Source organism: Curcuma longa, chromosome 8 (genome assembly GCF_044706935.1).
Source record: "Curcuma longa cultivar G26 ecotype Majalengka, Jawa Barat chromosome 8, ITB_CL_G26_1.1, whole genome shotgun sequence".
Lineage (NCBI taxonomy): Eukaryota > Viridiplantae > Streptophyta > Magnoliopsida > Zingiberales > Zingiberaceae > Curcuma > Curcuma longa.
This window is the reverse complement of record NC_133868.1, coordinates 4,576,407-4,589,361: the sequence shown is the minus strand read 5'-3', so window position 1 is coordinate 4,589,361 and position 12,955 is coordinate 4,576,407. Positions and strand designations below refer to the sequence as shown.

General features: G+C 34.2%; 1 protein-coding gene across 2 annotated transcripts; it reads right to left on the bottom strand.

Annotated features, from left to right (window-relative positions):
• Positions 1-316: 316 nt before the first annotated feature.
• Positions 317-12,582, bottom strand: LOC141833254 (alpha-L-arabinofuranosidase 1-like). 2 transcript variants are annotated; one of them, XM_074720654.1, is made up of 19 exons: positions 12,561-12,582; positions 12,301-12,479; positions 10,278-10,332; positions 9,372-9,583; positions 9,018-9,139; positions 8,760-8,913; positions 6,798-6,867; positions 5,142-5,287; positions 5,018-5,063; positions 4,890-4,942; positions 4,288-4,432; positions 2,860-2,978; positions 2,707-2,778; positions 2,459-2,562; positions 1,797-1,853; positions 1,429-1,624; positions 770-910; positions 547-686; positions 317-405 (listed from the first exon to the last, which is right to left on the bottom strand). In XM_074720654.1, exons 2-18 carry the CDS (start codon positions 12,466-12,468, stop codon positions 558-560), a joined length of 1,989 nt encoding a protein of 662 aa, XP_074576755.1. In that variant the 5' UTR covers positions 12,469-12,479; positions 12,561-12,582; the 3' UTR covers positions 317-405; positions 547-557. The 2 variants fall into 2 exon arrangements, with proteins under 2 accessions (XP_074576755.1, XP_074576753.1); XM_074720652.1 differs by having other exon boundaries at positions 317-686.
• Between the last annotated feature and the right edge of the window lie 373 nt (positions 12,583-12,955).

The window sequence follows — 12,955 nt, the reverse complement described above, 5'->3', positions numbered from 1 at the left end:
AATAACACCGCTCCATATTAGTGTTTAATACCAAGGAATGTTATAACATCCCCATTAACAGCTGCATTAGGATGCTCTTATGAATTTTAATTTATTTTCTTAAATATATATTTATTTTTAATTAAAAAAATAAAAATGTATTCACTAATGATCAATAAATATTATAATTTTTATGAAATACTCTCAAAATTTCAAATTAAGAAGTAACTCCTCCAGTAACTATTGTTATGATATTTAATAAAGAGCCTTAAGTAACTTCAGTTATACTTAATAACTTACTTCCGAATTAAATATTGAAACAGTAGAAATCACAAAATAATAGAGGCAAAGAGGAAGAACAAATTGTCATTCTTCATCCATACACATCAGATCTAGAATCTTGAGTGTCTTTAGGAACCTTGTTCACTGTACAAATCATCACAAACATACTTATTATAATCTAACAATAAACATTCATCACTTGGATAATTCACAAACCCGAACACACACAAATCAACCAATTATTTCATGAGTAGGTTCTTCTCATTATTGTTTGAGTATTATTACCTCTCACGTGTTTAGATATCAGTCACTGCTGTGTTACTTTCTGGTGCAAGAAGCAAGTCCAATGCATTGATCGAGTATGGAGAAACTGAAACACTCATCTCCTTTCCAGCATTTGGTAGCATGTACACAATTGGCACCACCTATCACATTAAAGTAGCAAAAAAGTGTTAGGGAACTTAATTTATCAAACATGGGGGAAATGTGTTTGATAGAGTTACTTCACCTTTTCTGGATTGCTGAATGAATTCTCATCTGTCAATTTTCCAGTAAGTATAGTATTCGTAGATCCTAATGGTCTCACATGGTTTGCTAATCCAGTCACAGAGATCTTCAGATTCACAAGGTCGCCCCCGTAATTCACTATCTGGATAAAGAAGTTCAATTGTTTGATTAATAGAACAGTGAGTAGAAATAAATCTAATGCAATCATCATCATCATCGGTGAATCCTATTAGTACCAGATATTTAGGATTGGCTAAATGGATCCTTCTTATCTGTCTATATCATCAGTCATGTTCAGAACAAGTGACTTAGCCATCTTAAATGGCAGTAATCAGGATAAATTAACAGATTCAAACAATAATTTGAAAAAAAAAAACTATGCATAGACCAAAAGAGTATGTTACGGTAGCAGCATATATAGAGACTTAATTAGTTGTGATTGGAAAAGAACCTAAATAACAAGGTCTAATAAAAACATTGACTGTTAATTATCACCTAAAAGCATCAATTGTTGTGATTGAGTAAGAAAATAACCTGAAAGGTAGATTTGTCCTTGAAAGGGGTGATGGCATAAAAGAAAGAGAAAATTAACAGAACTACATTGATACATGAAGATTGAGATCAAAAGCATTTGATTTGCAGACTTTTTGAGAAGACCACCTTGATCTTAAGGTAATCGTTGGCATTATCAGAATTGGTCCATCTAATTGCAGATGCTACCAATTTGGAGGAAGTAGATTGTAGGTTCGATGGTTGAATAATTGCACCACTTGATTCCTTGAAGAAGTGTTGCATCCAATAACTTGGTGTCCCGTAGTGCCGCCATGAGTCAAAGACAATGGCATCTGGATTCCATCTTGACTCCAAAAGAAAAGGTATTCAAAAGTAAGAGAGATAATGATTGATTTGAATTTGTTCAGTGATCAATAATAAATAGAAAGAGTACAAGAGATCATGATCCGAAGCTCCTACTGTCTTGCAGCTATATTATTTTCCATTCTGATGTGAAACATCAAATAAAGAGTTACCTACGATCATTGTCATTGACAAAAAGTGGTGCATTGCTTGCCATCTCAACAACATCACTGCAAGGACATCAAGCAAAACCATGAGTCGGGACAAACAGCACAAGCAAGAAAAAATAACTTGAACACATCGCTCCACAATTAAATAGAATTTTTCATTTTTCTTTGCCAAGGGATAGAATAAGAAATGCTGCTTCTAAGAACAGATGCACAAACATAAGAGAAAGATGAAAAAATACTGCTTATTGCTGGGGTTTGGTATATCCAAAAGCAGCATACAAAATCATGATTTGGCCACGGTGGTGGTACAATTAAGTAGATGGAAATCAAAGCTTATCTGTAAAAATTTGGTATCTTTATTTTCAGAATTATTTGCCAAATATTAGTGCTGATGGTGGCTGAAATGGTAAAGAAAGAGGAAGAAGATCAGAGTAGGTAAGGGTGGTCAATTGTTGTGGTAATGATACTGATCATATAGGCAAGTAGGTTAAAGCAGAATAAGTAGATCCATATTTGCATTAGATATGTCAAAGGATCATGTAAACCCGAGATGGATGGTACTCAGAATACAATGTTCTTCTAAATATCATCTACATTTGTAAGCACAGTAAATGAATTTCAGTGCATCAGTTCAGTTAATATGAATGGAAATAAGGAACAAATACCTATTTCTCTCTAGTCCAATCAGATAACCAGCCTGAGCCAAAGCTGCCAAAAAGCTTCCTTTTCCAGCACCACTCCCAGTTACAGCATATTCACTAACAAAAGCCTGGAAGCATACAATCATGATTGACTTCCCAGAGACAATGTACCCTTATTCAAACCATCTTAAAACTATTTGTTAAATCAGCATTGCAACATAAGGTTCTATCTACATTCTTGAGTTAGTGCCTATAGCTGAAATTATCCTGACCTTGGGGCCAACACGTGGTGTCCAATCAAAATAATGACTCATGGAAAACATGCTATCTGCAGAGGCATAAACCTATATAGAAGTGATACATTTAGCTACTATTGACACAATTAAACATACATACATTGAAAATGTTTTAAAGAAAGCTCTTACATGAACATCATACATGTCAGCAGGATGATCTAAATAACCAGAGGAGCCATCACAGTTTGATATAACTTTGATATCTGGATAGGCCTTCTTTATGGCTGAGTGGAATCTAAAGTAGTTTCCTGTCAAATGGTAAGTCAAGATGAGTGTCTGATATAACACTTATTTTTCTTCAAACTGCAACTAAGAGAAACATACAATCTAGAACATTGCTCTTAGTCTTGGGAAATACAATGGCAGTCCATATATTTCTTTAATTTTGGCAAAAAAGTTATCGACATAATAATAAAGAATACAATAGTTTTTAAGACTACAAAAGGTCCTGAGGTAGCTGCTTATTTATATTTGACTAATTTTATTTCCATAAACTGAAGGCAACATCTTTTGATGATTGTCACACAACTATGTGCTTCTGAATTTCCTGATTCCACATTCAAAACATTATAAATCAATTTTCCTGGTGTTCCCTGTTAGAATAAATGGTTTCGTCTCAAATGGTTTGCTTGGCCTGGTGTTCCCTGTTAGAATAGATAGTTTTGTATGAAATGGTTTGTTAGAATAGATAGTTTGGGTGTTGGTTATAGTCGCAGGGCATAAATGCTCATTTTCTAAGAAATTCTAGTTCTCTTCTATCTGGGCTTACTAAAGGATCTCTTGGTACCCAAATGAATGAACTGGTACAATGCTAAAGAGATTAGTGGCTTTAAAAAATACAATTTATTAATTTGTTAGTTAAATAGCCTTTGCACAGAGCCAATGCAGGAATAAACTTCATGGAGGGATAAGCTTCATGTAGCTGATCCAAAATAACAGACAAACACAATTCAACGATGCATCTGTTCATGTGATTAGAATAAATGAAGTCTATTGTGTTTTCCACCATAAGGTAACTTGAGCTTGAATAAAATCAGTCAGAAGTCCTAATTTGAAAGTCTGAAAATATCAAGCAGTAAAATGACAACACAAGATTTACCTAAATCAAAAGGTCAATTATTGATTAACCATTGTGCCAAAGTTCTCCTTGCACGTGTAGCAAGAGGCTAAAGCCTTAGTTCTTGTGGTTTATTTGTTGTTTATGTTGTACATAGGAAAGTGATTATTAGCACACTCTACATGTCTGAGCTGATCTCATATGTATTTTAGGTTCTTTAACCTGCTGCAGGCTTGTAGCAAATTAATCTGATCAATAAAAACCATAATTGGATGAGTATTATTATCATAAATTACATATCCACTTTCACACCTTATCCAATCTATATTGATGAGACAAACAAGTAATGGGACTATATCTGTATGTTCATTTTAAAGTACATGAATTGTTCGAACTGTCAACTTGTGAAAGAGTCCTTGCTTGCATACCAAGGTGTATATGCTTGACAAAGGAATGCTATTGTACATAATCCAGTGTTTCAAATACAAAAAAAAAAATACCTCTATAATTTCTCATTGAACAATCCTGATTCCCAATGGCAATGTAGTTCAGTTGAAAAGGATCTGAATGCCCCATTGCTGCTCTAATGCAGCCCCATTTAGACCCAGAGTCACCTCGAGCAAACTCAATTCCATCAAGAGTATCCTATACATTCTTGACAGATGTTAGCAAACTCAATTCCTTTCTTTGTTATTTATTTTTAATTTATTTTTTTATTTACAATGAAACTTTGGAGCCATAAAGTAACATACAGATACAATTTAAATAGTTCCATCATATTGGTGACTATTGGGTTGGTACATAACATATTCTAAAAACCTACAAGACAGATATTCTCTAAACCCACTGGTCATAAAAACTGTAGTTTTCACACATTCAAAAAGTTCAACTAAATTAAATTGTTATGTAGATCACATCAGAAAGAAACTCTTAGATGTAGAAAAAGGCAATATACTTAAGTTTCTGGTTATCATATTTAGTTCACTAGTTAGTTTCTCTCTCCCCAAGAAAAAACATATTAAAAAACAACTTGTGATGTGGTTAGAGATTGAAAATTTCTATCTGCAACTTGAAGAAGACCAAAGGGATTCTATGGGCATACCTGTACAAAAGGTAATATATTTGAGGGATTAACTTGATCGTTGTGGCTGATTCCTGTAATAGCAATACGTATCAGACAGATTACTCAGAAGTTACAACAAAACTCTTTTGACAGATGAAATAGCATACCGGCATTAATCACCCATAATGGATCGGCGCCAATGTCCTCTGCTAGCTGCAGCAATCCAGCATTAAATAAAAGCCTTTGAAGACCGCAAATAGATATAAAAAACTGTTTAAATGAGAAACCTACTTGAAGGAATTCATAAAACCCAAGTCCATCATCTACCCAATACTTCCAAATATCATTGAAATGACCAGGTCTCTCTTCCCATGGACCAATTGTGTCTCTCCACCGGAATGCATTATTTAACCATCCGCCTTCAACATAAGAACCACCTAAAACAAAACAGTACCATAAAGGATTCTACTGACCACGTTAATAACCAGAAATGGGATTGTTTTGCCTAAATTAAGATGCATTTAAGTAGATATAAAACCAAATTGGTACACTTAAAAATAACTCAAGCCAATTTACTTAAGTGATTGATGTATATTTTTTTCTCATTACTTGTATTTTTTCATGCATGCGGTAAAGATAAAAGAAAATTTATTCACTTGGGTATTTGCTAGTCTCTTCTCAATCATAATGTTTGTAAATGTAAGTGCCTTGATTCACTATTTATCTTGGTTTAATTTTTCTCTTCATTATTTCTTTTGTATGTTCTTTTATCAAATTAGATTTGATTGTGTTCAATTAGCAAAATAACAATGTGGTGTATATAATATAAAGAACTTCTAAAAAAACTATTTGTTTTGGTCTAATGACTTAATTTGTAGGTATTAACATTAGCAACCTCCACTTGTATCCTAGCTTGTCTAAGAGCCAGATTTGCTTCAATTGCTTGTCTTTTACGTTTGGCTCCACCCAAGTTAGCTTCAACTAATTCAAAAGCTTGTTGAGCTTCGTGCGGATCAATGACATCATTTACTAAAATGGTGGTTTCATTATTATCACTTCTAACTATACCACCCATCAAGGCTACCGTTAATCATTGTTTGTTGTTAAGATGTATTCTCAAGAAACCTATATTTATAGCCGTGCCAATTGGAGTGGAGCATGGTTTGTTAATATGCCAATTTGGGTAATAGATTGCGAATCAATTCCTTTTCATCTCGGTTACTTATGTGATTGGCATATATTTTTTCATTCCTGGTATCTTTCATGCATGTGGTACTGGTAAAAGGAAATTGATTCATTCATTTAACTCTTTTCTAGTCTCTTCTTAATATTAATATTTGAAATGTAAGTGACTCGATTCACTATTTATCATGGTTTCCTCAAATTTTTTCCTTTATTATTTCTTTTGCATTATCCAACAAAATTTCTATATTGAGATCCAACTGGAAAATATATACTTCCAATGTTATCTTACCCCTAGTGCCCCCAGAAATCAAATGAATAGGGTTCCTATGCTCTTATTATATTGTGGAATCCTGAGGTGAAATATTGTGTGATACACATATGAATAAAGCAGCGCAATGCCTTTGAATATTCATAGAAGCATAATGCGTTTGGCTATACATATAACATTGAGAAGACGATAGTATTTTCTTTTCTTTTAATTATGCATCATGAAAAGAAAGACAACAATTTGTTCTATCATCGCATCATGCAATGACAATTGCAATGATGCTTATGGTTTCTAGGTCGTGCTTCGACAAACCAATCTTTATTTCCTGTCCTCTAGAAACATTACCATGTAAACTCAGTTTTACTTTTAACATGCAGTTTATCTATGTTATCCACTGCAGTTTTAGGTTTCATATTACTACACTGATTCAGGACCTTGTTCTTCCCAGTTCCCAACACAAATGAAACCGTGGATAATGAAAACCAAAAGCTTACCTGGAAATCTGAGGAATTGAGGTTTCAGGTCTGCCAACATTGAAGCAAGATCCTTCCTGAAACCATGTCCCTGCAGTGCATAAACCAAATAAATAAAATTTATGTTAAAACAAAATATATCCCTTCACACTATTCTATGCATATAATGCTTTGGGGATCAAACAGTGGAAAACTGAAATTACGAACAACATTTTAGTTGCATTTATCTGTCATAATTTGCTTAAATGAGACAATTGATGTATTATCTTGTGAGGCCCAACCAATATCCCAAAATACTTAAGCATAAGTTAATTAATGATAGTTCACTCATCTAAGTTTATAAAGCCTTTCTATAAGCACACAACATACCATGCGAGAGAAACGTATGGTGTCACATTATTGTTGAAGGCAATGTAAAAGAAAATTTAAAAAGAATGTAGAACTATTATTTAGGACTAACCCAACAGATATATGATTATCTTAACAAGTCTTTCCAAGATAAAAATGACTTCCCTTATATGTGCATGTATATGACAATAATAATCCGTTACTTAAGATCATGGGATGGTGACATTCACAATGTATGTATGCTAGTAAAATGTTACAACTATGCAGTGGAAGTATGCTAAGTAGAAGGAACCTTAATGATAAAACATGCAGTCATCTAGAGATAAATTTATGGACTTACTTTGTCAACTTACGACATGACAAACTAAGAGGCAGAAAATTGAACACTCCATGGCTAAGAAGAATGGTAACTTCTTAAATTGAGGAATGCCACCACTGATGCATAAATCATCTAGTATGCAGAAGCAAGTAGCTCCCACAAAGACAATAGCCATCTTGGCATGTCAAATATTGTTGATCATAGTATGGCTAGATCGGGCAAGTGGTGTGACAGTTGATAATAACATAATTGGACTGGCCTGGGCCAGGTATTGTCAAATATTAAATGAATACTTCTCCAAAAACAAATGGTCAACATTTCCAATCTCATAATTTATGATTTTGCCAAATTGGAAAGTGAATGTTATTTTTAGGACTGGATGATTAATACAAGGTAATGTGCAGGAAATAACTGCCCTATCAGATTACAGAAGGAATCTTTGATATAGATGACATTGGTGGTTTCCTATGAAGAAAAATGATTATATTTCTTCAGAACTAAATTCCACAATCCAGGATACGGTTATTATATGAGATGCCAATACTTCTGTTTAGATGCATTTTCCCTTTATCCCATTATCAGGAACTCCTAATTGATTTAGGTATGACATATACCAAAAATTTTGAATTAGAAGATTATTTTTTTGGAGATTAAGTGCTTGGTGATTGCACAGGGAACTTAAATATAAATTGATTATGGATTGGGGATGAGGATTGAGCGGATCAAATTTGATTGGAATAATAAATTATCTCTCAAATTTCAGGTCTTGCATTATGAATTTAGATAGTGTCTACAACTCAAAACCAACACATAAGACGAAGGAATTTCTTTCACTCCACCTAGTGTGCTATTCTGAGGAACAAATGAGGATTGATATCCATATATTTATCCCATGTTTACAAGACAACACAACCAGCAGGATAACCTCACAAAGAATCAAAGGACCTCCATGTAATCCTATTATAGTTATGTGGGTGGAACTGACTCATGAAGACCGGAGTGCCTTCTGGAGAACCAGGAATGCTACATCCCTCACTTGGTGTTTATGGCATCTACAAAACAGGATTGTCTTTGATTGCGTGTCCTTTTAAAGAATTAGACTTCTACCATCATCTTATATACACTACAAAGTATAAATTTCCAATCCACATTAGTCACCTAAGATCTGTTCCAAGGTCCTGAGTTCATTCGATGAGTATGATTTCTTAAATATAAAAAACCTCGATGAAGAAATATCTCCAAATGCATTCATAACAAAAGAGATGCGCTAGAAAATAAACAAACAATCAGTAAAGAGCAGGTTTCAGAAAATTTACCTTATATGTTTCCAAGGGCATGACAGATACTTGATCCAACCAAATGACACCTTTCTTGTTAGTTTTGAGTTGCAATCTTGAATTTACATTTGTTCCACTAGATCTAACGAGAAGCTCAACCTTAGTCCATTGTGACGTATCTAATGTATTGGATCTAAAAGGGAACAAAAAAATATCGTATGAACAAATTAGCAAAACACGTAATACTCCTTTCTACTCCAAACATTTCAATTTGTAAAAACGACAGAACAGGCTCACTTGATATTAGTAGTGGCCAGATTTTGCACACCATCTGAACTCGTCAATGATATATATAAGTCAATTAAATCATTTGACTTAACATGAAGAACAATCTTATAGATTTCCCCTCTCTCAATATTCTGGAAAATGAAAGTAAAAATAAAGTAAATAACAGTAATTGGAAATATCAGAAAATGTCTGTCTACTCATTTTGTTGTATCTTAATGTGTACTATAAACGAAGATTAATCAGAATAGGAGAGCTGTGGAATATAGGATACAATGACTGTAATGGCTTTTGATCCTAACCTGGGAAAGTAAAAAAAATACAAGATAATTTAGGTATCATATCAAACATTCAAGAACAGCTCACCATGCCCCAATAACCAGGGTTGTAAATACCAACACCTCCTGATGGACAAATATTGGGCCCATCATCATCACAAAGTATTTCCATTCGAAGTGCAACTTTATTGCGGTTGAAACAAGATGTTCGATCAGTAGATACCATAATGTAACTTTCATTTCCAATTATGGACCATGGATAAATGTTTGAAGGTGTGTTGGGTCCTCCATCTTCAAAACCTGGATTATGTTTGCTTGGGCTTCATTATCATGGTATATGAAAATTATGAACAAGAGATGTTTAAATTGTGCAGAGTTTAAAACTCCAAAATGTTATGAGTTTGTACTTTGAAAAATGTAATTTTGCATATTCTCTGTATATATTTGAAATGTTTGTGAAAGCATAGGTAGCTGAAGTATCCAGAGCTTAATGTCAAAATCAATTGACACCTTACCCTACTCCTATTGTATATGTTCAAAAATTCACAAGTTCATACAATGTTGGCCTTCCTAAAGATTATTTTGTGACTATTGCTAGATAATAAAAAGGAATCTCTGAATAAAAACATGAAAGAATTTTCATCTTCTCTATGCAATTTAAAACATTGAGCCGTGTGTTTCAATAATTTGGGTTTGAAGTAAATCTAAAAAAGATCATGGATGCACAGAAGAAAGAACATATTAAAATAAGCTTGAAATATTAACATAACATCAAACTCTTCTAGATTGACAAGGAAGATGCAATTATTTGCAGTCTTGCACAATTCATGTCATGTTAGGAACATTACCTAAAAAGATCTGCACTCAATTAATGTTGAAGTAGCATAGGGGGAATATTTTAAAAATTCTATTATCATTTAATATAGGAGAATCTTCAATCACTATAAAATATATCTCAACAAAAATAAGGTAATATCAAAAAAATTTAGCTTACCTCTGTTACATACTAGCTCTGCCCATATTCCACCTGCTCCAGCATGGTTGATCTCCTATACATGATTTTAGATATTCTAAACTATGATAGCTCCAAATTTTGAAATGTCATGTACAAAAAAGGAAAGAACAAGTAATTAAATTGGACTTTATTAAGGATCTCAAACTAAGCATAATAGAAAAAATCATCAGGTTGGAAATAAATATAGCAAAACATCTAGTGCAAGATACTAAATAAATAATGACCAATCTGGTTTCTTTTGATAGATAATGAGCCAAAAACCCTAAAATGGTTTGATATATTTTTAGGAAAAAAACTGAGGTGTATGGAAAATCAACCATGTAATTGAGTCTCAAAATAGCTTTGGTGACCTTGGTATGATACAGTGGGAGCAGTGAGCAATCGGGGGCTAATGCCTCTATTGAGCTTATTGATGATAATATTGATAGCGTGATCATTTCCTATCTAGGAAATAGTTAAGTTCACCTAATGCACCATTGTTTCATGTGATGGAAGACCAATATTTAGTATAAATAGCTTAGTTTTCCATTTTATAGGAGAAAAAAACGTAAAGGGCTCCTTATATTTGAAAACACCTAAACAACCCTCTTTTAGAAGCTCCATATCAAGCATCCATGAAAAAAATAATTCCATGTTACCTTAAAGAAATGTTTTGTTCATGTACAACAATATTTGTTCATGGAAAAGTTTGAAATCATATTCGCAAAACACAATTGTTAATGAACAATGTTTTGAAAAATTTATACATACATATATGCCCAAGGTAAAATCAGAACTATTTTTAGAGCATTAATAGGATTTGAAAAAACAAACTTTTATAGGCACTTTAAAACATTAGGGATTTATGCCTATCTTATGTAGTAAAAAATATATTTCACTTTTCTCTCTTAAAAAATATTCTTTTCCCCATATTCTCCCTTGTTTAATACCACAAATTTGAGTTTTGATTCAATTTCTCATATATTTTATCAATTTGTATCAAGGTTTAAAATACCGAGCTGTGCCGAGGTTTTGGTAGCAGATCGGACCGATACAGTTTTCAGTACCGTATTGTGTCATGTTGGCATAATTTCGATATTTTTAAAGTATAAAATATAGTAACTAAAAATATATAATCTAAATATTTAAAAATAAAAAATAATTTAAAAAAATATATAATAGGATAATTTTATGAGGCTTTAATTAAGTCTATTTAAATTATCCCAACTATAGCTAGGAGTTGATTAAAATTATTAACCTAAGTTGTTATTAAAATCTAAGTTTAAAAACTCAATCCATTCACTATTCTGAGTGATCGAGGCAGGCGCGTGCCTGACGACATCTTCGAAGGTGTTGCCAGACTCGGACGATGCCTCCGGAGGCGTCGCCGGACCTGCGCAACACCTCCAGAGGCGTTGTTGGACCTGTGCGATGCCTCCTGACAGCGTCCCTACCAGAACCGCAGGTGCCGGTCCGTTGACAGAATGAGAAATTTCACTAGTATCGAGCAAAACGATTCGAGATTTCAATCATTGATTTGTATTATTCTCTCTAATTTCATATTAGAAACTTGCAACCTGAAGTTCTGAACTAAACATTTATCTAAAACATATTCAAGCCATTATATCATATAACTCACCAATATCAACAACAACAATCAAATCTTTTTCCCACTAAGTAGGATCAATTATATGGGTCCTCCTATGCCATTGGACTTGATTTCCTACTATAACCTCATCTATATTTAAATGAATTTTGTCTTATTTTATCATCACTAATCAAGTCTTCTTTGGTCTCAATAGAGTAATGAATTAAACTGCTAATAATTGTCTTCAGTTTCCTTCTACTGTTGCATTTAGAAGATGATTGAAAGGATATGATATGTTTGATTGCTATAATTTGATATCACCATAGTTAGTTTCAGCATTAACTTGATATAATTTTATAGCTTTTTTGCTTTCCTCTCAAGAAAGAAGAATGAATCATTGCAAGGAACAAATAAGAGCAAGCGCACACGATTCACCTCGAATGAGATTCCGAACATGCGCTCAGGTATCGGCCGCCCCTGTTCCGGTGAAGCAATCACAGACAACGTCGCCGTTTGGTTATCTTCGAGCCCCAAAGCAATACTCCGACATGAAATCGAAACCCACAGCCAGAGAAGAACACATAGCACGCTTCGGAGCACCATTGTTTCTCCCTCTGCATCCGAAATCAACAGAAGAAGGATCAAACCCTAACGGAAGGATTCCAGGTAAAAACCTAAAAGATCCTAAGCTTTACCTGCTCCGGCCGACGAATCCCACTGGCGAGAGTGACGAAGTCAAGATGGCGCCGGCAATTTGTAGTTACTCCGGCCTCGAATTTGGCCGTCGGATCTTGATCCGACGGACATCCGGATGGGAAGTGGATCACGCTTCGTCGCCGTTGCTTTCACGCACGGGTTTCCTCCGCTCATCGTGGCCGTGCATCGCCGTGGGCCCACAAAAGAGATAATAATGATCGAGAGGACAAAATTCTTAAACCCGATCGCGTGGAGTAGGAGGTCAGGGTCGTTGAGGGGATTCCCTACAAGACGCGTTGGAAGGGAAGTCTGTGCTTTTATCTCATCGCGCACTTTCCGCGCTCTCGATGTGGAGCTTATCGGCTTCCATTTTATGGAGAAATCCAGAAAGCAA